The 14876-nt window shown below is 40.6% G+C and overlaps 4 protein-coding genes across 4 annotated transcripts; 2 read left to right on the forward strand and 2 right to left on the reverse strand.

Annotated features, from left to right (window-relative positions):
* The first annotated feature begins 13 nt into the window (after positions 1-13).
* LOC140948573 (testis-specific serine/threonine-protein kinase 3-like) lies at positions 14-2931 on the forward strand. The gene is made up of 2 exons (XM_073397828.1): positions 14-836; positions 2376-2931. The coding sequence occupies exons 1-2, from the start codon at positions 149-151 to the stop codon at positions 2657-2659; spliced, it is 972 nt and encodes a 323-aa protein (XP_073253929.1). The 5' UTR covers positions 14-148; the 3' UTR covers positions 2660-2931.
* A 17-nt stretch (positions 2932-2948) lies between these two features.
* LOC140948572 (uncharacterized) lies at positions 2949-7639 on the reverse strand. The gene is made up of 4 exons (XM_073397827.1): positions 7270-7639; positions 5320-6044; positions 4677-4971; positions 2949-4197 (listed from the first exon to the last, which is right to left on the reverse strand). The coding sequence occupies exons 1-4, from the start codon at positions 7565-7567 to the stop codon at positions 3314-3316; spliced, it is 2202 nt and encodes a 733-aa protein (XP_073253928.1). The 5' UTR covers positions 7568-7639; the 3' UTR covers positions 2949-3313.
* A 914-nt stretch (positions 7640-8553) lies between these two features.
* LOC140948611 (uncharacterized) lies at positions 8554-12456 on the reverse strand. The gene is made up of 4 exons (XM_073397877.1): positions 11500-12456; positions 10283-10506; positions 9644-9956; positions 8554-9131 (listed from the first exon to the last, which is right to left on the reverse strand). The coding sequence occupies exons 1-4, from the start codon at positions 12433-12435 to the stop codon at positions 8898-8900; spliced, it is 1707 nt and encodes a 568-aa protein (XP_073253978.1). The 5' UTR covers positions 12436-12456; the 3' UTR covers positions 8554-8897.
* A 1399-nt stretch (positions 12457-13855) lies between these two features.
* Positions 13856-14777, forward strand: LOC140947507 (uncharacterized). Its single transcript, XM_073396624.1, has one exon. The coding sequence runs from the start codon at positions 13992-13994 to the stop codon at positions 14682-14684; it is 693 nt and encodes a 230-aa protein (XP_073252725.1). The 5' UTR covers positions 13856-13991; the 3' UTR covers positions 14685-14777.
* Positions 14778-14876: the final 99 nt, after the last annotated feature.

The following is a 14876-nucleotide window of genomic DNA, read 5'->3' on the forward strand; positions in this document are numbered from 1 at the left end:
AATTACTCCGTTTTGATGGAGCCTTACGTCATAGAAATAATAAATGCAATTAGGAATCAATTATATTTTTGAGAGCGAATAAGATCAAGACGAAGGTTAGAATGTCTCCTTAGAAAACAAAAAAAACTTCTCAAATGGTACAACGTAAATGTCTGACAACAAAGATCAGACCACGCAAAAGGGGGAAGAATCAAAGCCGACTTCAGACACAACCGCAAAGTCAGAAAAGAATGAAAAAGTTGAATCGAGCACGAGTCGAGTTGAGAATCCTCTCGCGGGTGTAACCGCCTTGCTGGAGCGTTACGGTTACCAACTTGGAGATATTCTTGGTAAAGGATCCTATGCGGTGGTGAGAAAAGCATACTCTAGAAGGCATAAGAAGAACGTTGCTGTGAAAATAATATGCAAGAAGAAGGCACCGGAGGATTTTCTATCCAAATTTCTTCCGCGTGAGATAAAAGTGCTGAAGAGATTACACCATCCCCATGTCATTACACTCATAGAAGTTATCGAGACAAACACACGAATGTACATCATCACTGACTTGGCCGAGAGCGGAGATCTGCTGGAGTTTATAAGAAAGAACGGTGCTATACCTGAAACAACTGTTAAGCATTTGTTTAGACAACTAGTTACAGGAATCACCTACGTGCATAGTCAAGATGTAGTGCATAGAGATTTGAAATGTGAAAATCTCTTATTGGATAAAGACAAGAATATTATTATATCTGATTTTGGGTTTGCTCGAGACAACCTGACCTCGGCAACGGGGAAAAGGAAACTTTGTCATACCTACTGTGGTTCTTATGCCTATGCACCTCCTGAAATATTAAAAGGTAGTGTGGTTCATAATGTTAACTTATTTATGGGCTTTTGTATCTAGATACTCCTATTTTTTTTTCTGCCTTTCTGCTAAAGACTTGTAAGCCAGTCGTCACCTGAGCCACCTGATCAAGAAAAAAACTCGTACGTGCGCGCATGATAATCAACTCTCCACCCTAGCCTCTTCCGCAGGCTTCACTGTCCTGTTTTTAATAGAGAACGAGTGTGAGAATGGGGAGAGAATGAAGAGTGACAGTGATGGCAAACTCCACCAAATTTTTTCTCTTTTTCTCGTCTTCAGACTCCTCTCTCTCAGCGGAGTTGGCTGCGGAGGAGGCTATCTCCATCCATCGTCTTAACTTCAAAATTCACACGCGCGCAACTTTGTGTCTATACACGCCCTGATGTTCGACCATCAGTATGCTCTCAAGCTAAGATGATATCCTTTGGCGGACCGACATCCATTAGACTGCGAGCAGTCTCTCTTTTGTTCGAAAATCTGTGAGTGAGAGTATTTGAGCAGCGAAGTCGTGCGTGTCGCGAAGGCGCGAATTTTTGGTTTCTCGCAAAAGAGAGACTGTTCGCAGTCTAGTCGTTCATCAGCCTAGTCCCTACGCGTTCTCGGCTCGGTCAATCCTGGACTCTACCGTGAGCTGTGACGTCACCGAGAGATACTCGCTCTTTCCCAGACTTCGCGCGGACAACGGGACAAGAGAGAACGCCTAGGGACTAGACTGGTCATTCATATAAAAGGAGCAAATGCTGCAACCGGAAATGGAAATAGCTAGTGGGGTCTGAGCCGGGGTTATCCCATCACTGACAAGAACCGGAAAAGCGTCGACCTCATGAACGCAACTAGCTGTCTCGTCTTCTCTCTGATGTTAATCACAGCCCTGCGTAGATTAACAGTTCCAAGTACTTTTCTTTAAATGGATTTCAGTTCTCTAGAGAGAACAATTGCATATGACATCATAAAGGTTACTACAGAATTTTGAGAAACAGACATAAAGCTTAGAATCCTGCTTAGAATTCACCCATGATGAACTTGTAACTCGACAGATTCCATGTTAGAGCTGACCCTGAATGTATTCCTGCAGCGATTCCAATTCGTGTAGTTGTTTGCTTTATCGCCCTAAGCGTGATGTTGCTTACACGCAGATGTTCCCGCTCTTGGAAATTGCTTCGTATTCTTTCCCGTGCTTTAGATTTTCTCATGGTTTTAGAATATATATATGAATAAAGTTTGCTACACAAGAGTTTATACCAGCGATACTTCGTGTTGCTGATTCATTTCAGCAGGGTAATTGAATTTTTTACTTTATACTTTGCTTTTCTCCAGTTTTGCTGCCATTTTCCCATGTTTGGCACTGGTTACGTGTTCTCACGTCTAACAACAGACTCGAGAGTGTTTTAATTAGGTCTGGTAAAGTTTTGAGATTAAAAAAAATAGCAGATTGAAACACTCGCAAGAGAGAGCGAGATCATTTTGGGTATAGACGGCAGTTTGCTTGAATTTAGACAACAAACTGTTCTATTGTTTGCCATCTATTTAGGTATAGCGTATGACGCAACGCTTGCGGATGTATGGAGTATGGGCGTGATTCTATACACCATGATTTGTGGCCGCCTTCCGTTTGATGACTCCAATTTACGGAGCCTTCTGCAACAGGTTCACCGCAGAGTGAACTTCCCCTCTAAGGTTAAAGTACCTGATTCAGTCAAAGCCGTTATTCACAAAATGCTACAATGGAATTTAGCAGAGAGAATAACAGTGGAACAGCTCCAGCAAGAGCCTTGGCTGTCCGACGAAGAGAATGCATCTGAAAAGGACACGTGATACCTTTGAGGGTCATGTGATCAAAAATGTCGGTCCAGGAGCCCTGTACTTTTGTTTGCACACAGTTAAACAATAGTAGAGCGGCGTATGAAGGAAACAGTTTGACTGTATTAGAATACTGTGTTGTTGTTTTTGTATCTTTGTATATGCTGCCGTTTAAAATCATACCGTGCGAATATCTCTTTCAATCAAATCGCAACAGGTTTCTCAAGGTAAAGAGCCGACGTAACTGTGAGAATCGAAACTGTCTTATGTTCGGTTTCAGTTTCAACTCAGTGAAGTACAAAAGTTTCAATAGAAAACTGTAACCTTAACAATTAACTGGAGAGCGATTCTGATTCTGATAGTGGTTCCTTTCTCGTGTTAGGAAGAAGAGTAAATTCTTTTTTGTTAAAAACTACACGGCTGACGGTTGGAGAGAAAATACTGATTACCTGTAGGTGCCAGCATCAACGATAAAATGGGTACTTAAAATTGAATGCCCTGATACTGCTTGCAATAGAATTGTTTCTAAATGTAATTTCTTAACTAAGATCTTGGTTGCTTGACAGAACTTTTGTAAGGAAATGGAAAATAAATTAACCACATTACTTAAAAAATAATAATTTTCTAGATTAAAGGTAACTAAAAAATATCATGGGTAGTATCTAACATTTACGCAAACTCTACAACATTATTGTTAGTGTCTCCTTTCTCACAAATTTGTTTTGTTTTCATTAGTGGCTCGTCACTGCAGTCTTCAGTGGTTACACTTTTCTCTTTGACCCTTACACTTCTGGTCTCTAGATTTGCGTCTTTATTTTTCTGATCACTGTCTCGATTAGAACTTTCATGAGGTTCAGTAGGTAAGCCAACGAGATCATCGATGCAAAATTGGAGCCGGTCTTCATCAGAATTGTTCGTCACTACGTCGTCGCTGTTTTCTTTCTTTACCGAAGCCTCATACTCCTCTTCATAAGTCGCGTGCTCCGTATAAACAGGTACTAATCGCGTAAAAACCTGCAACCTATGGTTCTTTGCATCAGCTACAATTATATTCCCAGCTGTATCCATGGCAACGTCATACGGGGTATCAAGATATCCAGGTTCTGAGCCAATCATTCCGAATGTCCCCAGAGGTTCACCAGCTGAAGAAACCACTTGAATTCTGTGGTTCTGACTGTCAGCTACCACGATGTTGTCATGTTGATCAAGTGCCACTCCCCTTGGGCAAGAAAACTTTCCCGACCCCACTCCCACTGCGCCAATCGTAATACTCTGTCCTAGGTTCTCTTGGCTAAACACTTTGATTCGGTGATTCTCGTATTCAGTTACGATCACTTCACCGTTTCTCTTAACAACAATTCCCACGGGGCAGTGTAAGTCGTGTAGTCCACCGATAAAGTAAAGAAAGTTTCCATCGAAAGTAAACTTTTGTATCCTGTTATTCGCTTTGTCAGCAGCGTAGATATTTCCCTGGATATCAAATGCAACAGCGCTCAGCTCTGGCCGTTTGTCGTTCTTACTGTAGACGGGTAAAATTGGTCGAAGAAGTTCACCTGTAAGAAGAAATGATAAAAAATTCTGTTTGTTCTGATCTCAACTGATCTCGGCGGTCAGTATTACACGCATGCGCAAAGCCATACTGCAGTATCGCCCACTGCTACTGGCGACCATGAATTCACAAGGGGTTTGTGCTGAATGTCTTACACTCCGTTTATTTTTTCTATAACAGCGATTGAGCTGAAAATTCAAAACGGATTTTCTTGAGAGTTGTTCCTTTTCTAATCCTCTACATTGAGTTGCACGGAATCTTTTCAATTTATCATTCAGCTTTTCCCAATGCTACAAGTTCAATCATGAGCGATTTTGTTCTGCGGTCTAAAAGGAAGAATCGCATTCGTGAAACTTAGGAGAGAAAAAGTACAACCTGCACGGCTGGAAAAGAAATAACTTTTCACATTCATGGTTATATGCTCCCAGCCATTTCTTTTCGTCCGAACTCTTTTCTACTAAACAACAACAACAACCTACTTACCAGCTTTGCTAAACACCCTTAAAATCTGTGAGTCGGTCATTACCAGGTCTCCTCTCAGACTGACCGCCAGAGCGCATGGTCGACATTTCCCGCCTATGTTCAGTGGTTCTCGTGTCACATGACCATCTAGATCCAGTATTTGAACACGCGCGTTACCATAATCAGCCACGTAAACATTTCCCAGTCTATCAACGGCAACGCTCACAGGGAACTGGAACTGGGGTGGACTCACACGTTTCCCTTTTCGGCCAACTACTCTTGATTCTCGCTCTGTAATCTCACCGTAGTCTAAAATCTTTCCAATATAGAAAAGATAGCAACAGGAAAAGAAATAAAAATGTAAGAGTAAGTAAAACTAGGGAACATGTCAAAGATAAATAGTCGCATCTCCGTTTTGAATATTGGGTGGTCACAGGCGGTACGGGGGGGGGGGGGGGGGGGGGGGATGACTGAGCAGAATCATCCCACCAAACTCTGTCCTACTTACTTTAATTAACAATGAGATAAAGTCATTGTATTGCTTTATGACATGAAGTAAGGTTTGGGATTTCCAAGTAAAATTACAATGGAAGTGCTAGCAGTTTCAAGGTGTCGTAAATATCCGCGCTCTTTTGCTTTCAGTTCTTCGTGATCTGTTACATACCTTACACTCCAGTCTTCTTGTTGTTTGTGGCTCTTTTGCAGTTCTACAGCGTAACGAAAATTCAGTCCTGGGTCTCGAGAAAGGAGTCAAGGGTTTCAAACGCCTTGTGTCTTCAAGTTCAAGCGAAAGATTCTCAAGTCTTTCTTGTAACTCCGTTGAGGTCCTCTGATGTTTTCTTGTGCTTTGTTTAAGCACTCGTACCTGCATCAACAAGTCGTGTATGTTATCTTCCAGATTAATTGCGTCCTGTGTTTTGTGTCTGATCTCTACATGCGTTGTTCTTACCATGTCCAAAGCGTGTTGATGTTTCGCGATAAGCTCATCCTCGCTCCTCTTGGAATTTTCATATTCTTCTTGCCTTTCTTTCAATTCTTTCTTTATGCTTGCACTGTTTTGGTTTGCGTCAAGTTTCTGTTTGACTTTGTCTAATTCCACCTGTCGTTTTTTCATGAAGAAACGTACAGTCTCCAATTTTCTCTCAAACGATTCTATATCGGCCTCATATTCAACAATGTTATTTTTTAAGTTTTGAATCGCATCCTCGACTCCAACCAGGTTTTGGTTATTGGCATGGATTTGCACTTCGCATTCTTTAATCTGATTGGAAAATTCTGTTTCGGCGTCTTCACACACTTTAATTTCATTTTCCAGACTTTCGATCATGCGTAGAAGTGTTTCACGCCTGTTGTTCAATCTGGACGCTCTATGACTCTGTTGTCGTTCACCTAAGGAGTAGTTTTAAAATAACAGATTTTACTCAATGGAGTGAACTTGACTAACATAACCTAATGCAACAAAAAACTATAGAATGCAGGAGCCCATATGGCGCAGTGAGCAACTCCCTTGGGCTTGTGCAACGGTGTTTACACAGACCAGTTTATTTTTAGATCGATTTTCCCCCGAATTTTGACTATCAAATAACTCTCACAAATCAGTCATCAAAAACCGGAGACTAGCCGAGAAAAAAAGTATTTCTGGTGTTTTGATAGTATTTACTTCTTCTTTTTCAGTGTAATAATCGTACTATGAATGCTCACGTGTACGGAACGATGCTTCCATTTTCGCGAGAAAAAGTGCTCAAAATGATGCTAAAAAAATGATCTGTGAAAACGCTGTTGCATAGGTTAAGTATGGGAGTTGCACACTCCGGGTTCATCAGTTCCTGAGAATATGAAAGCTATGGACAGTTTCTCTGGAGTGATACTTTCGGGCATTAATTATAATCTAATGATGATAATGATGATGATGATGATGATGATGATGATGATGATGATGATGATGATGAAGACGATAATAGTAATAATATTGATGACAATGATGATATTTGATAACAAAGGACTAACGACTGATGCGAGACATGACAGACAAATGAACAAACACACGTGTAACTGATCTTTACCGATGGCATAATAAAGAATTTGGAGTATTCTAAACTTAACAAGTGCGGTTACTTTGTAGGCAAATTGGAAACTGAAAATCTGGAAAATTTTTATTATGCGGCATTCAAACTGGGCTTTCTGCCTTGACAAGGGATGTTTGTTAAAAAACAAACAAACAACAGCAGAGTAGCAGAAACAATTTAAAAGCATATTTTGGGGGAAAAAGGAAAATAAATAACCATGTTGGTGATTAATTTAGCGGCTAAGGCGTCAATGAAGATGCAATTTACTTTACAGAGCTGCAGGCGTCACATCACCCTGAATAAGAAGATTACAGTAGATAAATATATTTAGCCTCAAACGGTAATCATTTCAGTCTAAACACTAATCACTATGCACTTTTATTTCCTGGATTTCCTGAAATCAGTAATCTGTAAAATCAGTAAAATCTAAATCTGCAGTAAACCGCGAATACAAGGCGAGATTTTTCTACTCTCCGACAGTGCTCCGACCTGACAAAAAGGCTAGTTGTTAAAGAATGTAATGACATCAATTAAAACTTGTCACTTACCCACTATAGAAACAGAATTAAACTTTTCCCTGAATTCGTCCACTAAGTTCACCTGCTTTAAACACTTGGCCTCAATTAAGAGTTTTCTCATAAACGCTAATTTCTTCTCTGAAACCAAACCTCTTTTTTGGAGAACCTTCGTGAGCTCCTGTCCCGAGTCAAGATGTTCTAAAGTCTCCTTGTTAACATGGCCTTGAAGAAGATATTTCATGTAACGAACATCACTTAACTTCAATTCCTTTCCGATATCTTGAAGGAGAAGTTGAAAAGGAGAGTTATTGACCGCTAGGGCCGACATGAGAACGAGAATATCGCTTGGAGACGCTAGCCGCCAGCTTATTGAGTTTAGTTTTCCAAAGAGCTTTCACCTTCCATGGTTACATTTTCAGTACAAAGGAACTTAAAACATTAGCATACTGATTATTTGCTCTCTATAATCTTTCGCCTTTGACGTGTTTCTTGGGGCGGCACAAAGACAAGCGAAGTGCAAAGGATTAAGTCAACAATTGAACTAAAATCTTATTCTTCGCATTCATTAGCGCGATTAATTTGTTCAACTACAGCTGTAGCACCTTGATAGTAGACGGCCTTTTTGACGCTTTGTTTGCACTTCTATGACAGCCGGAGCCATGCTACTTCAAAATAATCATTTAATTTTTGACAATTTCCGCTCGTTTTCGAGTGTTATGTACAAGACATTTACCACGAAGATGTAACACCGATGTAACGTGTGGGAACGTGAACGAACCGTAATTAATGGCCAAGAAAAGGTCTGCCGAATGAGTTCAAATTGACTTTGATCTTTTCAATTTGCAAAAAGACGACAATAACACTAATTGAAGTGGGCTGAAATAACGAACATGTACTTTACATCGAATGATTCAAGTTTTTGAATTGTAAAACTCTTGTCAGTTTTGCATACATTTAGTTGATCGTTAAAGCAAGCCAGGAATAACAGGATACAGTGGAACCCCGCCTTACGACCACCCCGTTTATAAGACCACCTCGTTATTACGGCCATATTCTTTCAAACCAGACGTAAAAATCATTGACTCATTTTATTATTTTGAAGACCCCGTTAATGTGACCATCTCGTTATTACGACCAGGATTTTATGGCCCAACGGTGGTCGCATTAACGGGGTTCCACTGTAACTGTCAATTACGTGTCACAGTCTGAGGATGGATGCCTCACTAAGCTGGACTGCGAGCCCGCAGTCTCTCTTTTTCTTCAGATTTAGTGAGGGTAGTTGTAAAATGCTTAAAAGAGTCAGGAGTTATCTATCAACAAAAATGCGGGCAAGTTTGTTACTCTTTATTCTGTACAAAGCAATTACACTACAATAAACATGCGAATAAAACCTGAGAAAGGGATAAGCGAAATGGCAATAAATTAAAAAGAGGGAATTACAAAAAAGAAAAACAAAACAAAAAAAACAACATTAGCAACAATAACAAGAGAGAAAGCAGAGTGGAAAGCTTCTAAAAATTGTTCATCAAAGAAAATTGAAGATCGCTGACATCGGCATAAAATACTGTTTACTGTTAAATAACAGTCCTAACAAAAAAGCGAAATCCGGATTGACGTGTCAAAAAATTATTAGAAAGTGCCATAAAAATTTGAAGGTTTTAACATTCTTCATCCGAGGAAAACAAAGGCGTGTCATTAGAGCTATTTTCTCTCGGTTTGCGGACAACAGCAGTGTAGCGTCTTGCAGACCTCTGCTGTACATTTAATAACAGTTCCTTCAGCTTGGACGGTGATGGCATGTTACCAAGGAAACTGCCACTCTGCAGATCTGAAGAAGGGGTGTTTCTCCTGGAGCGTAAGTTGTATTGGTGAGACGAACTTGACTGAGGTACCTAACATCAAAATAAATAACATTTAAGAAATTAAATTTCCGAAACAAAATTTTTTGTAAAATACTTCAGGTACTGAAAACAAATAGAACCATGCAAAAGTGCTAACAAAAAGGTTTCAATTTGAATTTTATGCACACCACTTGGGTAAAGTCACAAATTCTGGTTGTGTTGTATGCAATGTGCAAAATTTGTGGCAGAAAAATAATAAGTCAGGGCTCAAAAAAGTCCAATCCCCTAGTCTGGGACAATTAGATTTTCTTGCTGGGCAGGTAACTTATAAAGTGCCCTTTCCCAATGGGCAAGGGTACAGACAAGTCAAAATCATTAGCTAAGACAAGCAAGAAGTGGCCCCGAGCAAGGAAATTGAGAGCTTTTTGCCCAAGGGACCAGCTGGAATTCAAGTGTTTTTTCGAGCCCTTCAAGTCACGAGTTTTGATGCATGATCATGGAAATTTACTTCTCAAGGTTTTTAAACTAGCTCCCTTAACCACCATTTCCTTTTTCTGCCTTACCCACTCTCTGCTTCCTGTTTTTCTGGATGTTGATGAATTTGCAGTCCCTGCTGTCCCTTTTGATCTCCGCTTGGTAACGGGTGTTTGTAGTTCAGGGGTACTTTTCTTGTTGTTTGTCATCTCATCATCTTCCTCCTCACTGCTTTCCTCCGAGAAACTCTCCAGTTCGAAATCGTTGAGAACAAAACTAGGATCTGACTCATCATCATCGTTATCATCATCATCTAGGTTTTGTGATGATAAGGGGGCATCTGGTGTGTCATGTGATGTGCTGTGATATGAGCTTCGGTAAGCAATGCTTTGTTGGGATAGGCTGGGTAGCAAATGAATGATAAATATTATTTACAAACTCGATAAAGCTATGGCTAATCTTCTTTACACTAAGCTTTACAATTACTGTTATAAACATCCTGCCATCTTGTAAGCAAATTCTCACAGTGCCATGAAGATAGGCAGCTATTAATGTGAAAAGAGGAACCACTGTAAATCCCATACAAAGCAAATTAGGCAATCCTCACCTTCTTCCTACGCTCAATTAGCAGACACCGTTTGGGAAAATACAGATTTTTTAAAGAGGTTTTTACAAAAAGTGATGCTTTGAAGAAAATTGCCACTGTTATTGTTTAAACCTTGTGTTACCTTCCAAGCAGCTGGTTCGATGACTCCCCAGCTGCAATAGCCTTCAAGCCATTGACCTTTTCCTGCCATCTTTGCATGTCCCTTATTTGAATCTGCATTTCGCAAAGTAAGTTGAAGTTGATTTTGTTGTAGTCTTGATACTGATATCCTGCCACGATGAGCATCGCAGCCCCTACAATGATAAACAGTTTCCTACAGACCCATAGACTTGCATGAATAGCTTCCTAAAGAAGACAAAAAATATCACGCTAGGTTAGCTAATCATGGTTCTTTCAGGCAAATCAACCAGCTTGCATATCTTAGTAGTATTCAGGTTGGCACAAAACAACTGGCTATACTTTGCTTTGCACAGGCCATACTCTGATTTATAGGGACTGGAGGTACAGTTTTGCTTGTTATTTTACCTCTGAGAGGCCCTCCGAGATGTTTTGGAAAACTTTCATTTTTAACTAATAAATGAATTTTTTGAGATGCTACTCATGAAAATTAGCAAAGCATCTGGTAGGAAAACAAGTGTGTCTTGTGAGTTACAAACATATGCCCGGGGGGGGGGGGGGGGTCTCCCAAATAAAGGAGACACGGAAGCCTATTAGGAATTTAGAAATGGATCCCTAAAGGAGACAATACTCCAACACAGTATGACAGCATTTGCATTTCACTTATAGATATTTTGTAAACCACAACTTCAAAGTAATACCTTTTTGGGTAGAAATACTAGCTGTCTACCCTGATCACTCTAAGCAGTGGTGGATCCAGGGGAGGAGGCCCCCCTTATTTTAAGATGAAACTGAGGCCCAAAGGGGTGAAGAAAATTTTTTTTGAGACTGCCCCACCTCTTATCTCAGGCTCAGGGTCTGGATGACCATCACCCCCCCCCCACCTCATCTGAAGGTCTGGATCTGCCACTGCTAAGTGAGACAAAAATCTGCACTTTTTAACTCTAAGTGAGACAACAAGAATCCCTGTCATTTTCAAATCAGAGACTACCCCCCCCCCCCCCCTCTATACAGGGTTCTCAATAGAAGGCGGCACCCGGCGATTGATCGCCGCTTACTTTGGGATTTATAGCCGCTTACTTTGTGTTTAAGTCGCTTTTCTTTGCTTTGTTTTGACACCTCTGGCTTTGCTGAAGAGCCTCCTACTTTATCAGTGATCACCTCCTATTTAAAAATCTATTGAGAACCCTGTCTATATTGTATCCTGGTAAAGATATTCACCGTTGTGTCCGATGTCTGGGTATCTGTCACTCCCCAAGATGTCACCAAGCGCTCAAGAAAAATAAGCACAAGCAATGCAATGAAAAGTGGAAGCCTTGCTCCTGCAGTTCGTGGTGTGCTGGACAAGAAATAGCAAGTACAAACAGCAGCAACATAAAATGCTACAGACTGCAAACTAATAAACTCCCCAAGAATCATTGACTGAAGCTTTTGGATTCTCTCAACACTTTTGAAGACACTGTCAAAGGTTTCACTAAAGATTTTCTTCTGTTCTACAGCGTTTTGCTTCATGTCTTCAAAAGCTTTTTTGGCGTTCAGTGTAGAGTTTCTCAGCGTTTCTGCTAAATGGATTTCATTTGAGATTATTTTCTTCTGATTTTTCAGCGAGGTATTTTGATTCTCCAGGACCAAACGTTGCTTTTGAGAAGAATCCTCTAATTGAGCCGCGACATCCTGAGAATTCCTTGATAGTCTTGAGATCGTATCTTCCGTTCTTCGCTGCCAAAGCTCGCTTTTCACGTAGAAACAAATATTTGCCGTGTGAGTGAAAAATGTCGTGTAAGCAAGATACGTGGTATCATCCATTTTGCCAGTGCATTCTTCAATCGATTGAGTGTCTCTTGAACACGAATACAGCTTTCTCCCTGACTTAGACAGATGACAATTCGTGAACTCAATAGCGAGATAACTTTGCTCTATATCTCCAATATTCTTGCATCGTTTCTCCATTCCTTCCACGGCTTTCTTCCAGCAATCGCTTCTTCTTGCGTTCGCCATGAATTCCTCCAATTTTAATTTTCCGACTAGTATTTTGTCTTCTTTGATAATCTCAAAATCACCTCGTTGAAAATCACCGCTAGCTGAATCAAAAGCTGAAGTACACCGTAGCAAAATACATGTAACAACAAGCCCTACAAAGACATTACCGGCCGCCATATTGCATAATTTCTGTGTTTTGAGTTTGGCGCTTTACTGGGCACTAGGTCATACGGTATGACTACATCTATAACTGTTACTATGACAACAAGAGCTGGAGGCGACGCAACAAAAACAAAACAAAACAAAACAAAAACAAAAACAAAACAAAAAACAAGAAACATTCTGCCAGACATCCTACCAGCTACGTAGCCTGTGTACAGGCTCTCTGTCTAGGAAAGGTTGAAAAAATCTCTTTCCCCAAACAGAGAGGCTGTTCACAGGGTTGACTATGCCGAAATATTGTTATTGAAAACAATACACGTTGTTTTAAATCAGCTTTGCAGTAGTCTTTGGACTTCTCGTTCTTGACGACAGACCTGACGATTAATTTTGCTTACAAATCGCGTGACGATTTTCGCGCATGCACGATAGAAAATTGAACGGTCGTCGGCAGAGGCTACTTTTCGCACGCCAGCTCACACAGCGAAAATGTAGCCTCTGCTCGCAGGGTAGGAGAGCACCGACGCTTCATAGAAAAAGCCAGAAACCCACATCCTACCGCTGTTCTTCCAGATCATTCCGTCAAGGACATAGAACTAATTAAATTCAGACAGGGACAGTATCCGTAAGGCCCGCGAAGGATTTTTGATAACTAAAGGCAAAACACTTGAACCCTATGGATGAACAGACGAGATGAAACTCAATCTATTGACATGTATTTTTTAAGTAGCCTCTGTACACAAGTTTTTGACCATTGTATTCCTCCACCAGTCACAATTTTTTTTTAATTTTTGTATTATTTTGTATATTGCAACCGTTTATTCTATTCTCACTTAGCTTTTCCAGCCCCTGATCAAGACTGGTTTTGTCTGGTCGAATTATTGGGCAAATAAATTTGTCAACTTTAGCTGTCCGATCAGCCTTGCCTTCAGTTTTAGGTATCACACGACTTATCACACGACACGTTTTTCGGACCAACCTCGCCCCCAGAGCTTTTTCCTTAAAAATGGGAAAAGGGAAAAGCCCTGGGGACGAGGTTGTTTTCGGACAACCGCTATCGGAGATGAAGGTCCGATTAATCCTATTGAGGAAGCTAAAAAGGATGGGGGCAAATCTCGCTACCTCCGAAAAAGCTAAAATGGCTCGCGAAAGAAAAATGCAAACGAATCCGGCGGGTAAAAACCGCAATAAAACTAACTTCAAGCGCAACAAGTAAAAAAAAATAGCAGCTACTCGGCAGCTTTTTCGAAATTCAGCAACTTTTCGGCAACTTTAAAAATAAAATAGCAACTTTTTAGCAACTATCGGCAACTTTTTCGGAAATTATCGGCGCTAACATCAGTCCCTCTGGTTTCAAAGTTTTCGCGCGTGGACGCGGGAACTATGAGCGTGGAAAATTTTTGTGGGAACTGGGATGAGATTGCTCAGAAAATAGCTATTTCCGCTTTGTGCGTCAAACTCATTCCGTTGAGAGGACAGCGAAAGGAGGTGTTCCATACAGTGTAGAAACAACGGAAGTAGAGCAAACTCCTTAGAGTTCCTTCACAGAGGAAATACGGAACTGTAAGAAAAAAATGGGTTTTAAGGATTTCGTGTGCAGCAGGGCAGGAGCTTGTGTTGGTGCAATTCTAGTAGTGATTATTCTAATAATCGGTCTTGCTGTTGGTCTCACCGTCAAGAAGTACCAGGCTGAAAAAAACCTGAAGTATGCGACTGAAAAGTATGAACTTCCAACTCACTACCTCGCCAGACGACCAAAAGGTATCGACATCTATAACGACATGGTTTATTTGTCGCCGAATGGCAAAGATGAGATCGGCCATGCAAGGAAGTGTGTGTCTTGTTTGAAGCAGTGGACTGTGTACATGCTGAACGAGAAAGAAGAGATAGCGGTGGTAATTAAAAAGAAATCTTGGACTTTCACTGCTAAGTACGACATTGAAGAGCAGTGGAAGACTAACTCCACAAGTTATCACATAGAGTACAGCTGGAGTGGCTCGGGAATAACCAAAGTGGTTTATATAATCAAGAATTCAAATGACGTGGAAGTTGCACGCACAAATAGTTTTCGATTTGAATTTGACAAAACAATAACTCTGAAAGATTCCAAAGATTTGACCCTCGGAGTGATCAATCGGCCGGCTTTTCAGCTGTACCCAACATGGGATATAAAAGTGAACAACAAAGATGTTGTCCCAACATATTTGTTCGGAGCTCTTGCTACGATTACGACAATCAGAGAAGCCGAGGATAATGACAAGAAATGAATCAATGACAGAAAGAAGTTTTGTATATACCCGCTGGCGTATCATTCGTTATTCGATGTCTGACCAGATGCGCCTGTTTTGTCAATGCATTGTTTCGTTTCAGTTATATATTATATTTTCTTTGTGATCTTCGATTCCTTCGTTAATGGCGCCGATCTTGCGTGACAATCTCAAAGGGGGTGTGTAGTGCAC

This window comes from Porites lutea, chromosome 9 (assembly GCF_958299795.1).
Source record: "Porites lutea chromosome 9, jaPorLute2.1, whole genome shotgun sequence".
Lineage (NCBI taxonomy): Eukaryota > Metazoa > Cnidaria > Anthozoa > Scleractinia > Poritidae > Porites > Porites lutea.